Genomic DNA, 12,076 nt, shown 5'->3' with positions numbered 1-12,076 from the left:
CCTATTCTATTCCATTGATCTATGTGTCTGTTATTGTGCCAGTACCATACTGTCTCGATGATTATAGCATTTTCATAGACCTTGAAGTCTGGAATTGTGATGCCACCAATTTTGGCTTTTTTCCCCCTCAAGTTTCCTCTGGCTATTGGGGATCTTTTATGGTTCCATATAAATTTTAGGATTATTTGTCCCATTTCTTTGGAAAAAAATTTATGGTATATTGATAGGGATTGCATTAAATGTGTAGATTGCTTTAGGTAGCGTAGACATTTTCACAGTACTTGTTCTTCCAATCCATGAGCATGGAACATTTTTTCCATTTCTTTGTGTCTTCCTCAATTTCTTTCATGAGTATTCTATAGTTTTCTGACCAGATTCTTTCCATCTTTGGTTAGGTTTATTTTAGGTGTCTTATGGTTTTGGGTGCAATTGTAAATGGGATTGACTCCTTAATTTTTCTTTCTTCTGTCTTGCTGTTGGTGTATAGGAATGAAACTGATTTCTGTGCATTGATTTTATATCTTGATACTTTCCTGAATTCCTGTATGAGTTCTAGAAGTTTGGGGGTGGAGTCATTTGGGTTTTCCACTTAAAGTATCATATCATCTGCAAAGAGTGAAAGTTAGATTTCTTTGCTGATTTGGATGCCTTTAATTTCTTTTTGTTGTCTGATTACTTAGGCCAGGACTTCTAGTACTATGTTGAATAGCAGTGGTGATAATGGACATCCATGCCGTGTTCCTGACCTTAGCAGAAAAGCTCTCAGTTTTTCTCCAATGAGAATGATATTTGCTGTGGGTTTTTCATAGGTGGCTTTGATGATATTGAGATATGTTCCCTCTATCCCTACACTTTGAAGAGTTTTGATCATGAAAGGATCAAAACTGTACTTTGTCAAATGCTTTTTCAGCATCTATTGAGAGTAACATGTGGTTCTTGTTCTTTCTTTTATTAATGCATTGTATCACATCAAATGATTAGCAGATGTTGAACCAACCTTGCAACCCAGGAATAAATCCCACTTAGTCGTGGTGAATGATCTTTTTAATGAACTATTGAAGCCTATTGGTTAGTATTTTGGTGAGAATTTTTGCATCTGTGTTCATCAAGGATATTGTCTGTAATTCTCTTTTTTGATGGGGTCTTTGTCTGGTTTTGGGATGAAGGTAATGCTGGCCTCATAAAAGGAGTTTGGCAGTTTTCCTTCCATTTCTATTTCTTTGAACAGTTTCAGGAGAATAGGAATTAATTCTTCTTTAAATGTTTCATAGAATTCCCCTGGAAGCCGTCTGACCACGGACTCTTGTTTGTTGGGAGATTTTTGATGACTGCTTAAATCTCCTTACTATGGGTCTTTTCAGGTTTTCTGTTTCTTCCTGGTTCAGTTTTGGTAGTTTGTATGTTTCTAGGAATGCATCCATTTATTCCAGATTATCAAATTCGCTGGCATATAGTTGCTCATAATATGTTCTTATAATTGTTTCTATTTCTTTGATTTTGGTTGTGAGCACTCCTCTTTCATTCATGATTTTATTAATTTGGGCCCTTTGTCTTTTTGGTAAGTTTGGCCAGGGGTTTATCAATCTTATTAATTCTTTCAAAGGACCAGCTCCCAGTTTCATTGATGTGTTCTACTGTTCTTTGGTTTGTATTTCATTGATCTCTCTTCTCCTGCTGGGTTTAGGCCTTTTTTGCTCTTCTTTCTCTAGGTCCTTTAGGTATAGGGTTAGGTTGTGTACTTGAGACCTTGCTTCTTGAGAATGTATTGCTTGTATTGCTATATACTTTCCTCTCAGGATTGCTTTGCTGTGTCTCAAAGATTTTGAACTGTGGTGTTTTCATTATCATTTGTTTCCATGAATATTTAAAATTCTTCTTCAATTTCCTGGTTGACCCATTCATTCTTTAGTAGGATGCTTTTTAGCCTCCATGTATTTTTTGTTCTTTCCAACTTTCCTCTTTGACTGAGTTCTAGCTTCAGAGCACTGTGGTGTGAAAATATGCAGGGAATGATCCTAAGCTTGGTACCCAATCTTTGTACCAGTTGAAACCTGATTTGTGACCCATGGTGTGATCTGTTCTGGAGAATGTTCCATATGCACCAGAGAAGAATGCGTATTCTGTTGCTTTGGGATGGAATGTTCTGAATATATCTGTGATGTCCATCTGGTCCAGTGTGTCTTTTAAAACCTTTATTTCCTTGTTGATCTTTCGCTTGGATGATCTGTCCATTTCAGTGAGGGTGGGGGTGTTAAAGTCCACTACTATTATTGTATTATTTTTGATGTGTTTCTTTGATTTTGTTTTTAATTGGTTTATATAATTGGCTGCTCCTATGTTAGGGGCAGAGATATTTAAAATTGTTAGATCTTCTTGTTGGACAGACCCTTTTACTATGATATAGTGCCCTTCCTTATCTCTTATTATAATCTCTGGCTTAATATCTAATTTATCTGATATAAGGATTGCCACCCCATCTTTCTTGATGTCCATTAGCATGGTAAATTGTTTTCCACCCCCTCACTTTAAATATGGAGGTGTCTTTGGGTCTAAACTGAGTTTCTTGTAGACAGCATATTGATGTTTTTTTTTTATTCATTCTGATATGCTGTGTCTTTTGATTGGGGCATTTAGGCCATTTACATTCTGGGTAACTATTGAAAGATATGAATTTAGTGCCATTGTATTGGCTGTAAAGTGACTGTTACTGTATATTGTCTCGTGTTCCTTTCTGGTCTACTACTTTTAGGTTCTCTCTTTACTTAGAGGACCCTTTTCAGTGTTTCCTTTGGAGCTGGTTTGGTGTTTACAAACTCTTTTAGTTTTTGGTTGTCCTGGAAGTTTTTTCTCTCCTATTTTCAGTAATAGCCTAGCTGGATATAGTAATCTTGGTTGCATATTTTTCACACTTAGTGCTCTGAATATATTAGGCCAGCTTCTTCTGGTCTGCTAGGTCTCTGTGGCTAAGTCTGCTGACAATCTAATATATCTACCATTTTATGTTACAGATTTCTTGTCCTGAGCTGCTTTCAGGATTTTCTCCTTGTCATTAAGACTGTGAGTTTTACTATTAGGTGACTGGGTGTGGACCTATTTTTATTGATTTTGAGGGGGTTCTTTGTGCCTTCTGGATTTTGATGCTTGTTCCCTTTGCCATATTAGGGAAATTCTCTATTGTAGTTTGCTTCAATATACCTGTACGCCCCCCCCTTCTTCTGGGATCCCAAATATTCTAATATTGTTTCATTTTATGGTATCACTTAATCTCTCAAATTCTCCCCTTGTGGTCCAGAAATTGTTTGTCTTTCTTTTGCTCAGCTTCTTTATTCTCAATCATTTGTTTTCTATATCACTAATTCTCTCTTCTGCCTCATTTTTCCTAGCAGTAAGAGACTCCATTCTTGATTGTACCTCATTAATAGCTTTTTTGATTTCAACTTGGTTAGATTTTAGTTCTTTTATTTCTCCAGAAAGGGATTCTCTAATATTTTCCATGCCTTTTTTGAGCCCAGCTAGTACCTTGATAATTATCATTCTGAGCTTTAGTTCTGACGTATTACCAATGTCCATACTGCTTATGTCCCTAGCCATTGGTACTCCTTCTTGTTCTTTTCTTGTGGTGAGTTTTTCTGCCTTGTCATTTTATCCAGATAAGAATATATGAATGGGAGGATAAAATACTAAAAGGGTGGCAAAGATCCCAGAAAAATATATGCTAACCAAATCAAAAGGGACCTGAATTTGGGGAGCAAAGAAAGGGGGAAAAATAAAAAAATATATATATACATTAGGCTGTTGAATAGAAGAGAGCCATCCACTTGATTTTGTGTGTATTCTGGTATCTTAGAGGAAATTATCTCCCATCATTTTAAAGAAAAAAATATATGTCTCTGTGTGTGTATATATATATATATATATACATATATATATACACATATACACACAACACACACACACACACACACACAAGGATAAACATGATGAAGGGATGGATATGACTGTAAAGATGTAAATTTTAAAAAGATTTTTAAAAAGGAATTGATAAGTTGGTTGGAAAAAGAAGCAAAAAAGGGAGAGAATGGAGACTAGAACACAGCCATGTGCAAGATTTAGGGTATATTTTGATCTATTAAAAGAAATTTTATCCCAATGTTTTTAAAAAAGAAACCTATATGTTTACAAAAAATAAGGTTAAATATGACTTTTAACATAATACATAATACATAAATATATAACATAATACATAAATATGACTTTTAAAATAATATGACTATTAACAATGAAAATTTAAAAAGATTTTTAAAAAAGGTATTGTTAAGATAAAATAGTTAAAAATATTAAAAGAGGAAAGAGGAAAAGTTAAAAAAAAATAGAATAAGAACAAAATAAAATAAAAAAAAATTAACTTTGTAAGACTAAAGGGTCATGAGAGAAAAGCCATGAATTCTATGTGTTGCTTTCCCGTGGTTCTTGTTGAGAGTGAACTTGGTCTTGGCTTGATGTTCTTGCTGATCTTCTGGGAGAGGGTCCTGTTGCAGTGGTTCTCAAATATCTTTGCCTGAGGCAGAATTGTACCACCCTTTCCAGGGTACGGGCTAAGTAATCTGCTCAGGCTTGCTCTCAGGAGCTTTAGTTCCCTGAATGCTTTTCGTAGAGCTTTGGGGGACATGAATGATGATGGAGAGGCCAAGAGCTTGGGGCCCCACTTCTCAGAGTGCCCTCAGAGAATAGCAGTCAATCCCTTCCATCCTGGTCTCCAGCCACACTCCATGCTCATCCGGCCTGTGACCGAGTGTTTCTATCTCTAGTGCACATTCCCCCTTGGAATCTCTAAACCCAGCAGATTTCTGCTGCACATTCCTGAGCTGCTGCTTCTGGAGGGAGAAGGTGAGTCTCCCCGGATCTGCCACCTGTGGGGTCCCTGCTTGAAGACCTGTGGCTTGATTGTGCCTTGGATCATGGTTTAAGGTAACCCCGAGCTGAGAGCTCACTCCTTGGCTCTGTAGCTGGCTTCCCTACTTTGATACCTGGGGTCTCTGCCACACTTAGACACCCCTGGTCTTCCTGTGACCCCGTGGGTCCTGCGACCACACTGTCCCCATGAGGACTCCACCCCCTACTTAGCCTCTGGAGCAACATCCCGCAGTGCAGCAGACTTTTAAAAGTTCTAATTTTGTGCTTTGCAGCTCCACTGCTTGCCACTAGCCAGCCCCTCCCCCCACGGTCTACCTTCCTGTAGCTTCAGATTCACTTCTCTGCATGTCCTACCTTCCAGAAAGTGGCCAATTTTCCATTCCTAGAATTACTGTTCTTCTTCTCTTCTATCTATCATTGGGTTTGTAGCTCTTTGGAATGGTTTGGTAACTATCTAACTGAACTCCTGGGACCTAATGATATTTCAGTATGGTACTCCTCCACCATCTTGCTTCCTCCCCCAGGACCATAATGTTTTGATTACTACAGCTTTATGCTCTATCTTGAAGTCAGGAATTATGATACCTCCAGCTTTGTTTTTCTTTCTTAGGATTGCTTTTACTATTTGGAGTCTTTTGTGATTCCATACAAACTTCAGGATTATTTTTTCTAGTTCTGTGAAAAATGCTGTTGGTATTTTGATAGAGATTGAATCTATAGATTGCTTTGGGTAGTATGGACATTTTAACAATATCAGTTCTTCCAAAACGTGAGGATGGAATATCTCTCCATTTATTTTGTTTGTTTATTTTTTAAAAAAATTCAATTTTTATTTATTTGTCAGAGAGAGAGAGAGAGCACACAAGCAGGGGAGCAGCAGACAGAGGGAGAAACAGTCTCTCCACTGAGAAGGGAGACTGATGTGGGACTTGATCCCAGGACCTTGGGATCATAACCTGAGCTGAAGGCAGATGCCTAACTAACTGAGCCACCTAGGTGCCCCTATATTTCCATTTATTTGTGTCATCTTCAATTTCTTTAATGAATGTTTTATAATTTTCAAAGTACAGGTCTTTCACCTCCTTAGTGATGTTTAATTCTGGGTATTTTGTTCCTTTTGGTGTCACTGTAAGTGGGATTGCTTTCTTAATATTCCTATTCATTTTTAGTATATAGAAACACAGTAGGTTCCTCAGTATTAGTTCTGTGTCCTGAAAATTTACTGAATTCATTTATTATAATAATTTTTTGGTGGAGTCTTTAAGGTTTTCAGTGCATTGTATCATGTCATCTGCAAACACTGACAGTTTATCTTCTTCCTTACCAGTATGGATGCCTTTTATTAGAAACACTTTTGTTTTGTAACCTGAGGTGTGCTCTTAAAAAGAAAATGCCCTATGATTAGCTATGCTTTAATCTTCTTTTACATGACACAAATCCATGTTTGCACACATGCTACTTCTCATGATCTTTAAAAGTATTAGTTTTTCCCCCATTATTGCACTTGTGCCATTTAACAAAAAGAAAACACTTGCAATTTTATTATGCATCTGTACTATGACACTGTGAGCCCTATGATGGAAAAAAATGTCTCTTATGTACTTTTGTATCAAATTTATTTCCTGGTTCAATATCTGGTATTGTAAGTGCTCAACAACAAAAACAAGAGTATATAATTGAATAATGGGAGGGGGGGTGTCTAAATATAAATATGATACAGTAGTTACAGAGTTTGTCACAGTATATTTGTAGAAGCTCTAAGAGGAAAAAAACACATCTCAGATTTTCTATGAAGTGCTAAAAAGTCAGTGAAAAAATGTGAAGATGTTCTTTGGACCTAACTTCTACTTTTTAATACATGGATAGGCTCCTATGGATTCCTAGAGTTGTTGAGGAGGTATTGGGGGAATAATTTTCTAGATCATATTATTAGAAAATTCCTCTAGAAAGTTTTTTTGTTTAAAACAACTGTATTATTATTTATTTAAATTTTTTAAAAAATATATTATTTAAATGAATTAAATAAATTTTAAATAAATATGTAATATTTAATAATAAAATTTAAGTAAATTTTCAAATTTATTTTTAAATAAATAACTCAGGCAGTATACCAAAGAATTTAAAGAGTTCAAAAGAAGTTATGAAGTAAACACTTCCTTCACTCTCTTGTTCCTCAGACATCAAATTCTCCTCCCCTGAAGCAACCCCTGTTACCAGTTTTGGGATCTCTTTCAGGAGATAGTCTATACATTTACATGAAAGATAGTTACACTCAGCTACCCGCCTTGTGTTCTTCACTCAACAGTATATCTGGGATGACAGCTATCCTTCAGAAATAATAATAAGTCACAAGATAAAATATATCTTGGAGATATGTATAATATTACATATGAAACTACTTCACATTCTATAAGACTGAAGACAATATTCCATTGTATGACTGAATCATAGCTTATTTAATTAGTCGTCTTTTAATAGGAACTGACATTTTTCTCAACATTTTGCTATTATAGCAATACTGGAATGAATATTCTTATACTTTCATCATTTCCTATATGTGTGAGAATATCTGTACACCGAGCACCTTAGAAGTTGGATTGCTGGCTTATAGGGTGTATGTCTTCTAAATTTTGATCAAAGTTGCCCAATTGTCCTGTATAAAGCTTGTAAAATTTATTCTCCTACAAGAGTGAGGGAAGTCATTTCACTATCCTCATCCACACAGTGGTTATCAAAATGCTTGATCTTTATTACTCCTGTGGGTTAAAAATGAGATAACATTATAGGCTTATTCTACTTGTATCTTTTTATGAATGAATTAGTGCTCTTTATATATGTTTAAGAATATTTTCTACATGTTGTCTATATCCTTTTGCTTATTTTCCTATTAGGATATTGTTCTGTCCTCCTACTGTTCATAGAGTTTTATGTATCTTAAGGAAACAAATATTGTTTAACTGCCAGATGATTGAGACTTACTAAATTATTGATGGGAAAATAATTGAAATGTACTAAAGATAGAAATACAGTATTAGTTTGTAGCAAAAAAGCAACTTGGGCTAGTGAAATGGGTGGTGGATAGAAAATTTTTGTGTTTTACCATTAAACATCAACATGCCACTCCTGATTCCCAACCTTTATTTTCTTCATTTGCAGATCAGGTCTTTGAATTGCTAAAGACATTTCAATATTAAGATGACCTTTCATTTAAGACCTAGGAGGGAGTGCAAGGAGAACTAGCCCAAGTGACTAATATAACTCCTGGTACATGTATTTACTGATCTACAATTGCTGAGTGCCTCCTATACAGGGAAAGGGGAAAAAAAAAAGCCTGAATCTGTTCTCTGTGTTCTCTGTGGGCGTTACTGCTCATTTATTATTATTTTTTTAAATTTAATTTTATTTTTTTCAGTGTCCCAAAATTCATTGTTTATACACCACACCCAGTGCTCCATGCAATTCATGCCATCCACAATACCCATCACCTGGCTCACCCCCTTCCCCCAAACCCTCAGTTTGTCTCTCAGAGTCCACAGTCTCTCATGGTTTGTTTCCCTCTCCAATTTTACCACTTATTTTAATGTAAGCAGGACTACCCCGCCCTGACTACTCCTTGGGAATCTGGAGCTGCTTGCAATAAGAAAAAAAGCAGGTCTGTATCTCAAACTTGTGTTTATGCCAGTCCCTATATCCACTTGTCTCTGATTTGTCTCTGCATTTTTGCATGGTTTTGTTATAGGGTCATCTTAGGAAAGCGAAGGAAGTAAGACCATGTGGAATTTAGATGCACCAGAAATAATAGAAAAGAATTTCTGGCTTTCTCTTGACTAAGCAGCTTGTATTAAACTAACCTTTCCACCAGAAGTAACCATAGAATCTGGACAGAATACCTAACAGCATCATTTGAAGGCTCTGGAAGATGGTCAACACAGGTGACTTCAGGGGTTACAGTTCCAAGAAGGGAGGGACAAGGACAAGAGTTCTATATTCACCTTGAGTGCTGTTTTCCTGAGGATGTTTGACAGTTCACTGGGTGTGAGCAATATGGGGATATCGAGGCATGTGGGAAAGAATGGGAGGAAGGAAGAATAAAGTCTCAGCAGAAAACAGTAGTATCACTGATAGGAGAATATAAAGGCTTTGGTGTTTGTGGCCGCTAGAGAAGCTGGCGTTTGAGCAACAAATCCTGGAGAGAGGAGAACCACAGAGAAGTGAGGCTCAAAATATGATGCAATATCCCTTTCAGGCATTTGTTTATTTCTAGTCCATTAATGTGCAAGATGAGATTTCAAGAAATCTAGAGAAAGCAAAACTGGGAGTCTAAAGAGCTGAGCAGAGCTTTCAGGAGCATGGCGTTCAAGGAGTGCAGAATTAGGAAACTAGAGTGCACTAAAGTGGAGGGACCCTGAAAACAGTCCAGCCTTGCAGATGAGACTCAGAGGACTATTCTTGGAGTATACATTTCAGGAATAAAGGCAAAACTAATCTAGGCTATTTTTATACTTAAATTATAGTCCTTAAATGAAATAAAAATGATCTGCCTCCACTTTCTCTACTGCTACAAGAAAACTTAACTTTTGTTGATTTACTACACCTGCTGTCTTCACAAATTTTGAAATAAAATATTTAGCTTCAATTTAAAAAATTGCATGGTAACAAACAGGACAAATGATCAAGAACCAGGGTAAGAAGTAAACAATAGACACATGCTGAGGGTTTTTGGTCAGTACTATGGTGAATAATTTTCGGAAAAAAGTAGTTTTTTAAATTATTTTTAAAATTTTCAACATCTCTAATCATCAAGAACAGTGTAAGTAAAAAAAACACAATGAGATATCACCTCACATCAGTCAGAATGGCTAAAATAAAAAACACAAGAAACAAGAAGTGTTGACAAGGTTGTGAAGAAAAGGAACCCTCATGCACTGTTGGCAGGAATGCAAAGTGGTGCACCCACTGTGGAAAAGACTATGGAGGTTCCTCAAAAAAATTAAAAATAGAAATACCATATGATCCAGTAATTCCACTACTGGATATTTAACCAGGGGAAACAAAAACACTAACTCAAAAAGATATGCACATCCCTGTGTTTATTGCAGCATTATTTATAACAACTAAGACATGGAAGCAACACAGTGACCAGCCACAGACAAATGGATAAGGAAAATATGCACAATGGAATATTGCTCAGCCACAGAAAAGGATGAGAGCTTACCCTGTGAGACAACATGGATGGACCTAGAGGGTATTTTGCTAAGTGAAATATGTCAGAGAAAGACAAAATGCCAGAGGATTCCACTTGTAAATGGTATTTAAAAAATGAATAAACAAAAAGAAGAACCAAACTTATAAATACAGAGAACAAACTAATGGCTTCCAGTGGGGAGCAGTGTGGGTTGGGCAAAATGGGTGAAGAGGAAGTGGACAAGGTTTCCAATTATGTATTAAGTCACATGCATAAAAAACCAGAGCATAAGAAATGAAATCAATGATAATGTAATAGCTATATAATGAGACAGATGGTAGCTATACAGTGGTGAATGTAGCATAATATGTAAGCTTGTCAAATTGCTAAGTTGTATACCTGAAACTAGTGTAATATTGTGTGTCAATTATACTAAAAAAAAACCTTTTTAAACCTGAAAATAAGTTAAATACAATTTTTGTAAATAAGTTAAATGTAATATTGAACTCTAATTTCTCAAGAGCCGTTTTTTTCTTTAAGATTTTATTTATTTATTTGACAGAGAGAGATCACAAGCAGGCAGAGAGGCAGACAGAGAGAGAGGAGGAAGCAGGCTCCCCGCTGAGCAGAGAGCCCGATGCGGGGCTCGATCCCAGGATCCTGAGATCATGACCCGAGCCGAAGGCAGCGGCTTAACCCACTGAGCCACCCAGGTGCCCCTCAAGAGCCGTTTTGATTAACACTTTTTATATTTCCAGAAGTTTCTTCAGGGCATTTTTCATATCTTTGTTCCTAAGACTATATATCACAGGATTAAGGAGGGGGGTCACAACAGAATAAAACAGAGTCACAATCTTTTGTGTTCCAGCTTCATGCTCAGATGTTGGGCTTCCATACATGACAAGTACTGAGCCATAGAACAGTGAAACCACAGCCAGATGAGACCCACAGGTGGAGAAAGCCTTTCTTTTCCCAGCTGCTGAAGGGACTTTCAGTACTGCTCTTAGGACCAGAGCATAGGACCCCGTGATGAAGAGAAAGGGAATGACGAGGGGCAGAGGACTTAAAGTGGAGAAGACAAGCTCTATCACAGGAGCTTTTTTGCACATGAGTGCTAGAAGAGGACCTGGATCACACAAAAAGTGGTCAATGATCCTGGATCCACAGAATGACATTTGGGAGATGATGACGATGGGAATCAAGAACCAGAAAAAACCAAGTATCCAGCAAGTGACCACAAGATTGGTGCACAGACGTCTTGTCATCATGGTTGGATAATGTAGAGGCCGGCAGATGGCAAGGTACCGATCAAATGCCATAATAGCCAAGAAAAAGCATTCTGTAGATCCCAAGGAGAAGAAAAAGTAGAACTGGAGAAAGCACCCAGAGAAGGAGATGACCTTGGTGTCAGAGAGGAAGTTGGCCAACATGTTGGGGACAGTGGAGGTGACATAGCAGATCTCTAGGAAGGAGAAGTTGGCGAGCAAGATGTACATGGGGGTATGGAGTTTCTGATCCCAGCGCACGGCCCAGATGATAGACCCATTGCCCATGAGGGTCAGGAGGTAGAGAAGGGTGAAGAGCAGAAAGAGGAGGATCTGCCCTTGCCTGGGGCAAGGGAACCCCAGGAGGATGAAGCCAGTGATGGTGCTGGAGCTGTTGGAGATTATCATGTGTCTGGGAACTGTAAAAAAGCCATCAAATTATTGAATGATAGTGTAAAGACAGATGGGGACCCAGAGTTTATTTAAAACATCTTGGGAAAGAAAATAGAGAACTATATGTTTATAGTTACTTTTTTTCTTAGAAAACAAAATATTGACCTGGGTTACTTTTTATTCTCATTGACATTTTCACTGTGGACTCAAGATAACTCTGGTTAGAATTGATAAGGTCTTGAAGGAGAGTGTTGTAGAGGTGTTTTAAGATTAGATTAGACCTTATATTTAATAGAGTTTCTGTCTACCTACCTGTTCT

The 12,076-nt window shown here is 37.1% G+C and overlaps 1 protein-coding gene across 1 annotated transcript; it reads right to left on the bottom strand.

The window, feature by feature from the left end:
• Window positions 1-10,845: 10,845 nt before the first annotated feature.
• On the bottom strand, window positions 10,846-11,833 carry LOC309867798 (olfactory receptor 11G2; the record flags this gene model as incomplete). Its single annotated transcript, XM_082736869.1, has 1 exon — window positions 10,846-11,833. The coding sequence occupies exon 1, from the start codon at window positions 11,770-11,772 to the stop codon at window positions 10,846-10,848; it is 927 nt and encodes a 308-aa protein (XP_082592995.1). The 5' UTR covers window positions 11,773-11,833.
• Window positions 11,834-12,076: the final 243 nt, after the last annotated feature.

Source organism: Mustela nivalis (assembly GCF_964662115.1).
Source record: "Mustela nivalis genome assembly, chromosome: 6".
NCBI classification, from domain to species: Eukaryota; Metazoa; Chordata; class Mammalia; order Carnivora; family Mustelidae; genus Mustela; species Mustela nivalis.
Note: the sequence above shows the minus strand (reverse complement) of the source record. Positions and strands in the feature narration are given on the sequence as shown.